This window comes from Manis javanica, chromosome X (genome assembly GCF_040802235.1).
Source record: "Manis javanica isolate MJ-LG chromosome X, MJ_LKY, whole genome shotgun sequence".
NCBI classification, from domain to species: Eukaryota; Metazoa; Chordata; class Mammalia; order Pholidota; family Manidae; genus Manis; species Manis javanica.
Genome location: NC_133174.1, coordinates 37,788,235 through 37,801,243, shown reverse-complemented (window position 1 = coordinate 37,801,243; position 13,009 = coordinate 37,788,235). Strand labels below are relative to the sequence as shown.

General features: G+C 36.8%; 1 protein-coding gene across 14 annotated transcripts in view; it reads right to left on the bottom strand.

Moving 5' to 3' along the window:
- KDM6A (lysine demethylase 6A) overlaps positions 1-13,009 on the bottom strand; it is a 258,308-nt gene that overhangs the window by 91,478 nt on the left and 153,821 nt on the right. For all 14 annotated transcript variants that reach the window (XM_073227682.1, XM_073227683.1, XM_073227685.1 and 11 more), the window contains one exon: positions 6,957-7,015. In XM_073227682.1, coding sequence (XP_073083783.1) covers positions 6,957-7,015 — 59 coding nt within the window. The remainder of the gene's footprint in view (positions 1-6,956; positions 7,016-13,009) is intronic.

Sequence of the window (13,009 nt, the reverse complement as noted above, 5' to 3'; positions counted from 1 at the left end):
GATTCTTCTGGTCATGACTATTGCTACCACCTTCTAACAGAACAGGCAATTGTGTGTCTGTGGAGTGGAGGGCAGGGTGGGGAGAACACCTACGGGAGTGGGAGAAAGAACACCTATGTTTGAGGCAGGGAGGATAAAAAGGTTAGATGAGAACTGCAGCAATAGATGATGCCAGTTACAATATATGATGCAACTGGGAAAGGTTAAGCAGGGGCTTTGGGAAGCTTCTGGGGTGACAGCAATTTTTCATTTATTTACTTAAGTAATGGTATGAATGTTTATTTTATAAAGAACATGTTAAAATATATACTTAGGTTTATGCATTTTTAAGTATGCTATATTTTTGTAATAATAAAAACTGAGGTTAATGCTTCACAAAGTCCTAAATAACCTTACCTTATGATACAGGTCAGAAAAACTCTCCTATGGAATGGGTCAAAACTAAGTATTGTCCACATGTGCCAATAAAAAACCCAGGCAGCCTGAGTCAAAGACATGAAAGAAAATGAATGGAAATAGGAGACAGCGAACAAAAGAAGGAATAAAGGAGAAAAAAAAAGAAGTTAGGAAAGAAAAAGAGTCTAAGGAAGTGTGGGAGGAGGAGCGGGGTGCGAGGAAAGGAGGGAAAAGAACACAAGGCATCAGTAACAATCCCTTGGGAGAAGAAATTATTTCCTACTCAGTCTCAGTTTCTATGTCCAGCCTTTTCCCTAAACCTACTATTTGTAGATTGTTTTACTACATTAAGGTGCCTTTAGTACAAACATCTTATCCACTTAGTTCACAATGTTACACAAATGCAAAGAAACCTAAGTTTAACAAGTTCTTATGTATGTTAACACACTGGAAATTTAAAAATAAACTATTAACCTAAAAACAAAAAAACATGTTTCAACACACTAGCCTGGGCTACACTGTGTCTTTAAGAACTATTCAAAATGACCATGATGAGGTGTGAGCAATATATATTTAATCATGAAGTTCTCCTCATTGTTTCCCAGTTTCCCTCAAATTCAATACATTGTAGACTCTATTTCCAATATCGTTATTATTACTGGATTACAGAAAAAAGTTTCCTTACGGATTTCCTTTGCTCTGCTCTGACTTACCTGTTTCCTCAAACAGGTGGGTCCTTTGATTGCCTACTAAAGTGATACTCTTAAGTGAAATCTCCAAGTTAACAATTACGGTTGGTGGGCAGTACCTCTTCAGTTCCATTCCCAGTTAAGACCTAACAATGCTTCTCCTCAGCTGTGAGCTGGGTTACCTCAAAAACTTATGCAAATACTGGCCCTCTTGACTTCTCTACTTCTCCTCAGGACAGTCTCCAAACCTGTAACATTTTCCTCCTTCTGCTTCACCCTGAACGCACTATTACCTAAAAGATTCACCACCTAAACTCAACACCAACTATTTTTTGCTTAGTTCACCCTATAATCAAATCATTTTCTTCTCTACCTATTGGTGTGCTGTCTCCACATATTCCAAGTAGTCTATTCCTTGAGGTCTACAATCCTCTTTTGATTTTTAACTTTCTAAATAATACAATAAAATGGTTAGGTTTAATAGATGTTTACTGATGTCATCACTTTTATAGTTAGCAGACTGGACTTCTTGTTGGACTGACAGTATGCCACAATATATCCATCAGTTCCCCTCATCTAACACAATATATCTAGGTTCATTTTCATTTTATTTTCTAAACATTTACCCATCTTTCTCTCCTGTGTGCTTCTTCAGTGCTTCCCACTGGGAGGAAAAGAGAAAGGGAGAGAGAGAGAAAGAGAGAGAGAGAAAGACAGAGACAGAGAGGGGTAGGGGGAGGCAGAGAGAGAGGGAGAAGGAAGAATGTGTGTGTATTTGGTCATTATTCACCGTATTCTTATCTCAACAAACTGAGCTAGACTAAAAACAGCAACACGTACAAATTCTGCTGACCTAAGTATTCTGGTTGACAAAGAATTTTACAACATGAGAAATGGCTACCCAAAGCTGTATAAAATACTTCAATGGTACAATGCCTAAAAAGGTTTACTGTTATATTATTTACATTATAATAAATATATGTTATATTTTATATTATATAGTGTGTATGTTATTTATATATATATTATTTATATATATAATATAAATTATTGTATACAAATATTGTTATATATATTATATATTTATATTGTTTATCATACCAAAGCACAATCTCGACTGAAACAAAAAAAGTGCATATTGCTGTGTGTAAAAGTATCACTGGCATTTTTCTTAAAATCTAAAAAATGTAGTTTTTTATCTCACAAAAATTATTTCTGTATATTTTCAGTTAAAATTTTTTTTGCATTTTTGCATTTAATGTTTGCCATTGTTAACAATTTTAAAAAGGAAATGATAGAAAGCTAAAAACCTCAACAGCACGACCTATGAAAAACACACACATGATGAATATATTTTAAAACAATGGTCAGTTTTAATAAGATTTCTAGAAAGTCATTTCTTCCTTTAGAACTTTACCAAACTATAGTAAAAATGATGATGTTAACTAAACATCTCTAGCACATTTGGAAAGAAACATAATAAAACTTGAAGTTTTCTGAGGCTAATAAAGCTAAGTCGGAGATTTCCCTCAGGGATATCCTGAAGGGATAAGTAAACTAATTCCACAAAATTTCATATTAATAAAATGGAGAATATTCTAGCTCTAAATCAGTAATAACATATGTATATACAACAGATATATACTTCCACACACTTTTATTAGAAAATTTAGAGGTTCCTTTTAAATGAAACAGAAAGATTTGATGAAGTCATTAAAGAGACAGGTATGGTTAAGGTTTCCTAAATGTGGAGATGGAAGAAGGCAGACCAAACAGAGTAAATGGCACGAATGTACATAGGTTAAAAAAATGCTTAATATGCTTTCAGGGAAATGTTAACACAATGTGCCTGAGAAAAGAATATATTTTAAGGGATCAATAAGGCAAGAAAGATCATTTAAGGTTTAATCATAGAGGACATTAAATGTGAGGCTAAGTTAGAAGAAATACAATATACTGAGTTACTCCCATTGACATTCCCTAATGCATTACACCTCCAGGTTCTTTTACTCTCTAGACAGTTTTCACTTCATCACTCCAGACAGTGGGATACTTTTTCCCCTTCCCTACTGCAAGATTCATTTTTTTATGCATAATTTCCCTGAAGCTTAATTAGTCTAAGTACTTCCAAATTCTCTTTGGCAATCTATGGTAAGTTCTGGTAAAAGAACTGCCTTAGTTATCTGCTACTTTTTTCAAAACAGAAATTTACATAATAAACTCGTTAACATTGTTTTTTAATAGAACTAAAACATTTGATCTAAGAGCATTAATTTGTATTATGATAGCTCAAAAATATATATTAAGTTTTTGCCAGACTCCATAGCAGACAAGCCTCAGAATTAATGGTGGTATCACAACTACATTAGGCTTACTATGTCTGTACCCAAAGCAGTAACCACACAGAATAGAGATTCCTATACCCTAAAAACACTTGTAACTGGTACAATGCTAGGGAAATGAATCCTAAAGATCTGTTAGTATTTTCACTCATTTGTGTTAACATTTCTCTCTTTTTGAACTCACCTCCACTTCATTACCCTAATCCTTTTTGATATCAACATAACAATAATCACTAATTTCCTTACCAGGCCTTAATTTCCAAAAATCTTATGACTCCAGCACAGAATTATATATCTCTTACATTTGTCACTGTAACATCATTCTGATATTGATCAATGGGAATAAAAAGGTTGCAGGCTAGAGAGAGGACTGACAAGGACTTTATGGGGGATGCATTTAGAAATAGTTGTAATGATCTATTATTGTATGCATTTCAATTGCTCTCACCCAATGATAACAAATTTCTTACTGTAAGGGCAAGGAGAAGCTCAGCTGAAGGTACCCCTAGCAGTTTGCTACCTTCGTGAAAACCAAGAGAAGGTATGAGTGTACATTCATGCACATGTAAAGAATGGCTTTACAGAGATTATTTGTAGCTCCCTGATTCATGTATTTTACTTTGTGCTTGTATGTTCACTTCTTTCTCCTTCTGGACATTTTTTTTAAGCTTGGTCCCAGATTACTGAGTAGGATATTAAAATTGAATAATCATGCTGAGTCAGTGAAAATGTTAACAGTTGCTCTACTACTTTCTATACCTCTAAGAAGACGCAGCAACTGAAACCTGGAAAATCTGACCAAGTAACTGAGCTGATCTAGAGGCTAACCAATAAAATCAACTCCAAGACAAAAAACTGGCAGTATAATATGGCAAGAAAGGTGACAAATAGGTAAACAGATAAACTACACTTAATTAAACCACTTAATAAAATATTAATTCACTGTTGCCAACCCCAACAAACGTTGGTCACACACATTAATTATCAAATAAACTAATCAAAAGCCAATGGACACAACTACCAAATTATCAAATTTTACTTAAATTATAAATGTGCCAGAGATATACAACATTGAGACAACAGATTCTTAAAGCGCTGACAGTACAAAAAAGGGCACACAACACTCAAGAAAATTTTTTTAACAAATCCCAAATAATTAGTTGTGAAATTAAAAGAAGGCAATTGCCTGATCCCAGCAATTAATAGATACCTATAGATACAACAAATAAAACACATATACAGTTTTAACCTAAGAAATTCCTACCATTTAAAGCTGTACTTATTAGCTCTTACCAAGCACCTATACCAAGCTTCTTGATTTTGTGGCTATTCAAGAAATAGCAAAAGTTAAAGCAAAAGTTGGGGGACAGAACTGTGAAAACACATTTGACCATCAAGATGGATTCAGAGAGGGTGTGAGATCTATGATTCTAGGAAGCAGCTAGGGTTGAAACTCAAGATATGAGAATATGGCAGAGACCAGGACAGGATTAATAGACCAGAAGACACTTATTCTGACACTGCATTGTCCTTCTTTCATTCAATTTCATTTCCTAGGTCACCTGAAGGACATGGAAATTGTATGTAGATAAGGAATCAAATGATTAAATTTCCCACAGCTATAAGCCCCTTAAACTGACATGGCCACATACTTATTACAGCAATCCAATTTTAAACTGATGATATTTTCACCTCTGATTTTATGTTCTTATCTTTAATGTACAGGGAGCTCACAAGTTATCATGGTAGTTGGAAAAGTGGCTGGTGTGAGGTATACACTTCCATTCCTACACTGTAGAGTTCCTTGCCTTGAGTTTCACCTAATTTGGCCATAAGGAATGTACCAACATGCCCAGGAGAACAACCACAAATATTGATTTAAAAATTACCACCTGTCAATCTTCAAAATTGGGGACAGAGAATAACAAAAATTATTAGATTGGGGAATCAGCATAAGCTTGCCTCTGGCACTAATTAAACAGTTATGTAATACTGACTGACACACACACACACACACACTCTCTCTCTCTCTCTTTCTCTGTCTCTCACAGCTTTCTGCATCTACAAAATTAAGGGAAAAAAACTAAGTTATCTCCAGGACCACTTATGGTTCTAAAAGCTTAGTATTGTGAATTCTATAAAAAGAGATTTTAAGACAGTCCTACTTTACCCTTGATTTTAAATATGATATATTGGACATGAAGCTAGGAGGCTTAAGTTTAGGATTTCTCTACAGTAATGGATAATTTAAGAGAAAAAATTAAACTACAAAGCTTCTTTATAAGGATCCATTAGAGTTTATTATAAAGCTTACCAAAAAAATGAGTAATGTGAATGATTGTAATGTTTTATATACACATACAGTGTTCTCTAACAATGCTTCCATAGATGATCAAAAACCAATAGGACCAAGAGTATAGAGGGAGGATAAAGCATATAGGAAAAGTCATCTATGTCTGAATTTTCATCTTTAGGGAAATCGTGTCAAATCATTGCCAATGCATTTCTAAAAGCTCTGTACTAAATATTCAGGGTGCCAACACATAGATGACAAGAGTTTTAACCTTATGCCAAAACATTCCTTTGGACTCTCATAAGCACTCATTCAGCTTAAAATTATTGAGAATAGAAGGGATTCTACAAAATCAGATGTACTTCAAATAAAAAATGTCTATATAATGTTTACAGTTTATCAAATGTACATTATCTCATTTGATCATCAAAACTCAAGTAGAAAAGGTAAGTGATGACAACGTACTTAAAGTCACACACACACAAATGAGAGAACTCCTTATTTAACTCAAGATCAAACTAAGTGGCAATGCTGAGAACAGAATATCAATCTTTCAACTCAAAGTCTATGTTCTTTCCACTGGAGAATGTTATTGCCTTGACTGGTAAACAGAAAAAGAAGGGGGAAAAGGCCATAAAAACAGGGTCGTAAGACTTTACAGTTTACAAAATATTATGTGTTACTATCATACTTAGTCTCTGACTCTGAAGATAATACCATTATTCATATTTTGTAAGAGAGAATTGCCAGTTTATAATCTGGTACTGGAAACTGAAAACTACTAGCCTATGTGTAGGTATGGTAAGTATGTGTGTTGGGAAGGCAGGAGGGAAAGGAGCAGTCAATCTTGTCTAGAAGTCTGAAACAGTAAAAGTATTGGTTATCATAGACGTTGAGATCTGAGAGCACAGTCATTCCCCAGTTTGAATACTGTACCCTTAAGACCACTGGTCCATAATGAGTGACTAAGAAATTCCAAAAGCTGTCTAATTTGTCTTCTTTAATCATAGTCTAATACCAGATTCTTTTAGGAATGTATACAAATCTAATAAACTAAAAATGGGTCACTATCTGTAAAGGAACAATCTAATCATTTAAAGAGATACTTGAAAAATGTAGGATTAGTGGCATTAAAATATTTTATATTCATTACACACACACACACACTACACACACAAAAACAAAACAAGCCATTTACTAGAAACAATTGGAGTTACTGGTTTTATGTCAGCTTACCACTGAAATGCATTGTAATGGAAGTAGACCAAACCAAGACCATATAAAAAGGCAGCATTCTGTAAAGAAAAGGAAAAAGAATCTTTTAGGAAAAGCATTTATGCTTAATGCGTATGACATTATTGATATAAAATGGTATCCAAGATGTTTTAAGTTATTAAAACTCTATCCTGAGTTACAGTACATTTACAGTGTATGTTTTAAACATCAAAATAATAGTGATTAGTCAGCAGATGGCACAGAATCCATTCAACTTGGAGAGATTCTCACTCTCTGGTTTCTTTTTAACCAAACCTGTCCTGAAATTTAAAAAAATCTGTCAGCAAAATTCAGTGGGCAAATCTAAAATAAAAACCTATTACTCAGGAATACAAAAATGCCAGACTATGTTATCCTAGCCTCTCTTGCTTGTATCTGTATTCTCTCTCTGTTTCATTCTGTTTCTTGAACTAGATTTAATTTTATGTTCAGTGTTGCCCAGATGGCAGTTAGAATTCAAAGAAAATGTGTAGTATGAACCTAGAACGAATTTTAGTATTAAAAAAAAAATTCACATCCTAAAACAGCATGTAGTCATTTACATTTTGGGCTTTAAACATTAGCGATTCCTTTTGCAGTACAAAACAAAGATATGGTTATCAGGATTCATTTTGACCTCTGGCCTCCAAATACGAACTAGCTACATACCCCACTTTTTTTCAAAAAGGGCAAATGTTTTGAGTACCTACTATGTACTTTATTATAAACAAGTAAATCAGTTTCAGTAAATCTTCCCTTTTTAAAAAAGTAATTTTCACACTGATCCTTGCGAATAAATTTTTCCAAACCTATATCCTAACTTTAAAATTTTGAACTCTTATTAAAATACTTCTTGCGTTACTGTCTTGGATTGCATTTCCCCAGAAGCACACCCTGAGACAAAAGTTTTAGTACAAATAGGTCATTTGGGAAGTTACCTTAGGAAACTCCAATTAGGGAGCAGAGAATTGAGGCAGGGAATTGAAAGAAGCCAATCAAGGGTGTTGTTAGGCTGGTTATGCAGCTGTACACAACTAGGACTCAATCATGCTGGGGATCTCTAGGAGACAGTGTGGAACATTCCTCAAAGCCATCTTGCCCTAAGTGAGAAGGAACCAGGGTACTTATCCCACATCTGCAATCAGGTACTCGTTGTAAAAAAAGAATCAGAGATGTTTAAAGCCCAATGTGAACACAGCTGGATGACTTTTTGGTATGTAGCTACTTCTTTTTAATACTAAAATTTGATCTAAGACTACATTGTGCATTTCCTTTGAACTCTAAGTACATTTCTGGAAACACTGAAAAATGCTTCTTAAGTACATCTTAAAATTTAGTTAAGAGAAAGACGAGCCAAGATGGCGGTGTGAGTAGGGCAGCGGAAATCTCCTCCCAAAACCACATATATTTTTGAAAATACAACAAAAACAACTATTCCGAAAAGAGAGATCAGTGGGTACAGTACAACAGCCAGGCTACATCTACATCAGCGAGAACTCAGCACCTCATGAAGGAGGTAAGATACAAGTCGCGGCCCAGTGGGACCCAAGCACTCCACACACCCCAGCAGGAGGAAAGGAGTCTGAGCGGGGAGGGAGTGGAAGCCCAGGACTGATAAATAAACAGCTCTAGTAATCCGCACCGGAAGCACAGACACACATTGCATGCTGTGCTTGATATTAGAGAAACGGAAAAGTAAAATCTGAGAGCTGGTCCCCGCAGCAGATTCCCTGGGACAAAAGAAAAGTGAGTGTTTTTTAAAAGTCTTAAAGGGACAGCAACAGAAACGTACCAGCACACTCAGCCCAGCAGGCTGGGAATTCTGAGGAACTTCGGATGCCCCAGCCCCTGGATGGCAATGCACCCCTGAAGCCCCTCATGGCGATAGGCAGCCTGCCAGTTGCTCCCCTGGCCGGCACGGATCCGACAGTGGCAGAGCAGCTGGAGAACAGAACATGTGCCCACGGCGGCAGAACAGCAGGACAGTGACCCAGTGTGCGCACGGCAGCGAAGGAGCCGTCGAGTGGCTGCATGCACCAGCGGCTGCGGAGCAGCTGGAGAGCGGCCGCGCGGGCCAAAACAGAGTAACAGCCTGAGAGAGGCGGTAGGCGCCCGCGGCAGCAGAGCAGCCGGAGAGCGGCCATGCCCACAGCAACCACTCAGAATATCCTCCTGGCGTGCAAGCCTCCAGGGCAAGATCCAGAGGCCATCGCCAGTGCGCAGCTGCCTAGCGCAGGCAAAGGAAACAAGGGCAAGGCAAGAAGGGTCGCCGTTCTCGCATGAGAGCACACACAGTGTGCCTGCCACTCCCCGAAGGGCTATGGGCTACCCTGATGGCGACCCCGTCCATGGCAGGTTAGGGCATTAATCTGGAGGCTGCTCCAGGTGTGCGGGTAAATGACAGGCAGTGGAGAAGGGAAAGGCGATGAGCAAGCAGGAAAGGACTTTGTTCTCCCAGCTGACACACGCGCTACCTCCCTACAACTACCTCTATCACATTGAAAAGGCAGAAGAATTTGGTCCAGACCAGAATTACCCACACAACCCCCGAGAGAAGGTCTGGGGAGATAGATTTAGCCAATCTTCCTGAAAAAGAATTCAAAATAAAGGTCATAACCATGCTGATGGACCTGCAGAGAAATATGCAAGTCCTAAAGGATCAACTTGTGAGGGAGAACACAGAAATAAAACAATCTCTGGAAGGACTTAAGAGCAGACTGGATGAGGTGCAAGACGCCATCAATTGAATAGAAATAAGAGAACAGGAACACAGAGAAGCTGAAGCAGAGAGAGATAAAAGGATCTCCAGGAATGAAAAAATATTAAGAGAACTGTGAGACCAATCCAAATGGAACAATATTCACATTATAGGAGTACCAGAAAAACAAGATAGAGAAAAAGGGTTAGAAAGTGCCTTTGAAGAAATAATTGCTGAAAACTTCACCAAACTGGAGGAGGAAATAGTCTCTCAGACCATGAAAGCAAACAGATATCCCCAACACAAAGGACCCAAGGAGGACAACACCAAGACATATAACTATTAAAATGGCAAAGATCAAAGACAAGGACAGAGTATTAAAGGCAGCCGGAGAGAGAAAAAAGGTCACCTACAAAGGAAAACCCATCAGGCTAACATCAGACCTCTGAACAGAAACCTTACAGGATAGAAGAGAATATCATGATATATTTAATGCAATGAAACAGAAGGGCCTAGAACCAAGAATACTGTATCCACCACTATTATCATTCAAATATGAAGGAGGGATTAAACAATTCCCAGACAAGCATAAGTTGAGGGAACTGGCTTCCACAAACCACCTCTACAGGATATTTGAAAGGGACTGCTCTAGATGGAAGCACTCCTAAGGCTAAATATATGTCAATACAGAAAATAAAATCACACCAAAGAAAGAAGACCAACCAAATACTAACAAAAGGCAAAAAGTAAAATCAACTACTCACAAAAGGAGTCAAAGTAAACACAAAAGAGTACAGAATAAAACACCTAACATATAAAGAATGGAGGAGGAGGAACAAGAAGGGAGAGCAAAAAAGAATCATCAGACTGTGTTTATAATAGCTTAATAAGAGAGCTAAGTTAGACAGAGTAAAGAAGCTACCCTTGAACCTTTGGTAACCACGAATTTAAAGCCTGCAATGGCAATAAGTATATAATTTTCAGTAATCACCCTAAATGTAAACGGACTGAATGCGCCAATCAAAAGACACAGAGTAATAGAACGGATAAAAAAGCAAGACCCATCTATATGCTGCTTACAAGAGACAAACCTCAAACCCAAAGACATACACAGACTAAAAGTCAAGGGATGGAAAAAGATATCTCACGCAAACAACAGGGAGAAAAAAGCAACTGTTGCAGTACTTGTATCAGACAAAATAGACTTCAAAACAGAGAAAGTAACAAGAGATAAAGAAGGACATTACATAATGATAAAGGGCTCAGTCCAACAAGAGCATATAACCATTATAAATATATCTGCACCCAATACAGGAGCACCGACATATGTGAAACAAATACTAACAGAACTAAAGGAGAAAATAGAATACAATGCATTTGTTGTGAAAAGAATTCAACACACCATTCACTCCAAAGGACAGATCCACCAGACAGAAAATAAGTAAGGACACAGAGGCACTGAAAAGCACACTAGAACAGACGGACTTAACAGACGTCTATATAGAACTCTACATCCAAAAGCAGCAGGATACACATTCTTCTCAAGTGCACATGGAATATTTTCCAGAATAGACCACATACTAGGCCACAAAAAGAGCCTCAGTAAATTCAAAAAGACTGAAATTCTACCAACCAACTTCTCAGACCACAAAGGCATAAAACTAGAAATAAATTGAACAAAGAAAACAAAAAGGCTCACAAACACGAGGAAGCTTAACAACATGCTCCTAAATAATCAATGGATCAATGACCAAATTAAAATAGAGATTAAGCAATATATGGTGACAAATGACAACAACAACACAAAGCCCCAACTTCTGTGGGATGCAGCGAAAGCAGTCTTAAGAGGAAAGTATATAGCAATCCAGGCATATTTAAAGAAGGAAGAACAAACCCAAATGAACAGTCTCATGTCACAGTTCTCAAAATTGGAAAAAGAAGAAGAAATGAGGCGTAAAATCAGCAGAAGAAGGGACATAATAAAGATTAGAGAAGAAATAAACAAAATTGAGAAGAATAAAACAATAGCAAAAAATCAGTGAAACCAAGAGCTAGTTCTTTGAGAAAATAAATAAAATAGATAAGCCTCTAGCCAGACTTATTAAGAGAAAAAGAGAATCAACACACATCAACAGAATCAGAAATGAGAAAGGAAACATCACGATGGACCCAACAGAAATACAAAGAATTATTAGAGACTACTATGAAAACCTATATGCTAACAAGCTGGAAAACCTAGAAGAAATGGACAACTTCCTAGAAAAATACAACCTTCCAAGACTGACCAAGGAAGAAACACAATATCTAAAGAAACCAATTACCAGCAAAAAAATTGAAGCGGTAATCAAAAAACTACCCAAGAAAAAAAACCCTGGACCAGATGGATTTACCTCGGAATTTTATCAGACATACAGAGAAGATATAATACCCATTCTCCTTAAAGTTTTCCAAAAAATAGAAGAGGAGGGAATACTTCCAAACTTGCTCAATGAAGCCAGCATCACTCTAATACCTAAACCAGGTAAAGACACCACAAAAAAAATTACAGACCAATATCCCTGATGAACATACATATAAAAATACTGAACAAAATATTAGCAAACTGAATTAAAAAATAAATCAAGAAGCTCATACACCAAGATCAAGTAGGATTCATCTCAGGGATACAAGGATGGTACAACATTCGAAAATCCATCAACATCATCCACCACATAAACAAAAAGGACAAAAATCACATGATCATCTCCACAGACGCTGAAAAAGCATTTGACAAAATTCAACATCCATTCATGATAAAAATTCTCAACAAAATGGGTACAGAGCGCAAGTACCTCAACAAAATAAAGGCCATATATGACAAACCCACAGCCAACATCATACTGAACAGCAAGAAGCTGAAAGCTTTTCCTCTACGGGAACAAGACAGGGATGCCCACTCTCCCCACTGTTATTCAACACAGTACTGGAGGTCCTGGCCATGGCAATTAGACAAAACAAAGAAATAAACGGCATCCAGATTGGTAAAGAGGAAGTCAAACTGTCACTATTTGCAGATGACATGATATTGTACACAAAAAATCCTAAGGGATCTACTCCAAAACTACTAGAACTAATATCGGAATTCAGCAAAGTTGCAGGATACAAAATTAATACACAGAAATCTGTTGCTTTCCAATATACTAACGATGTACTAACAGAAAGAAAAACCAGGGCAACAATTCCATTCACAATTGCATCAAAAAGAATAAAATACCTAGGAATAAACCTAACCAAGAAAGTGAAAGACCTATACCCTGAAAACTACAAGACACTCTCTCAAGAGAAATTAAAGAGGACA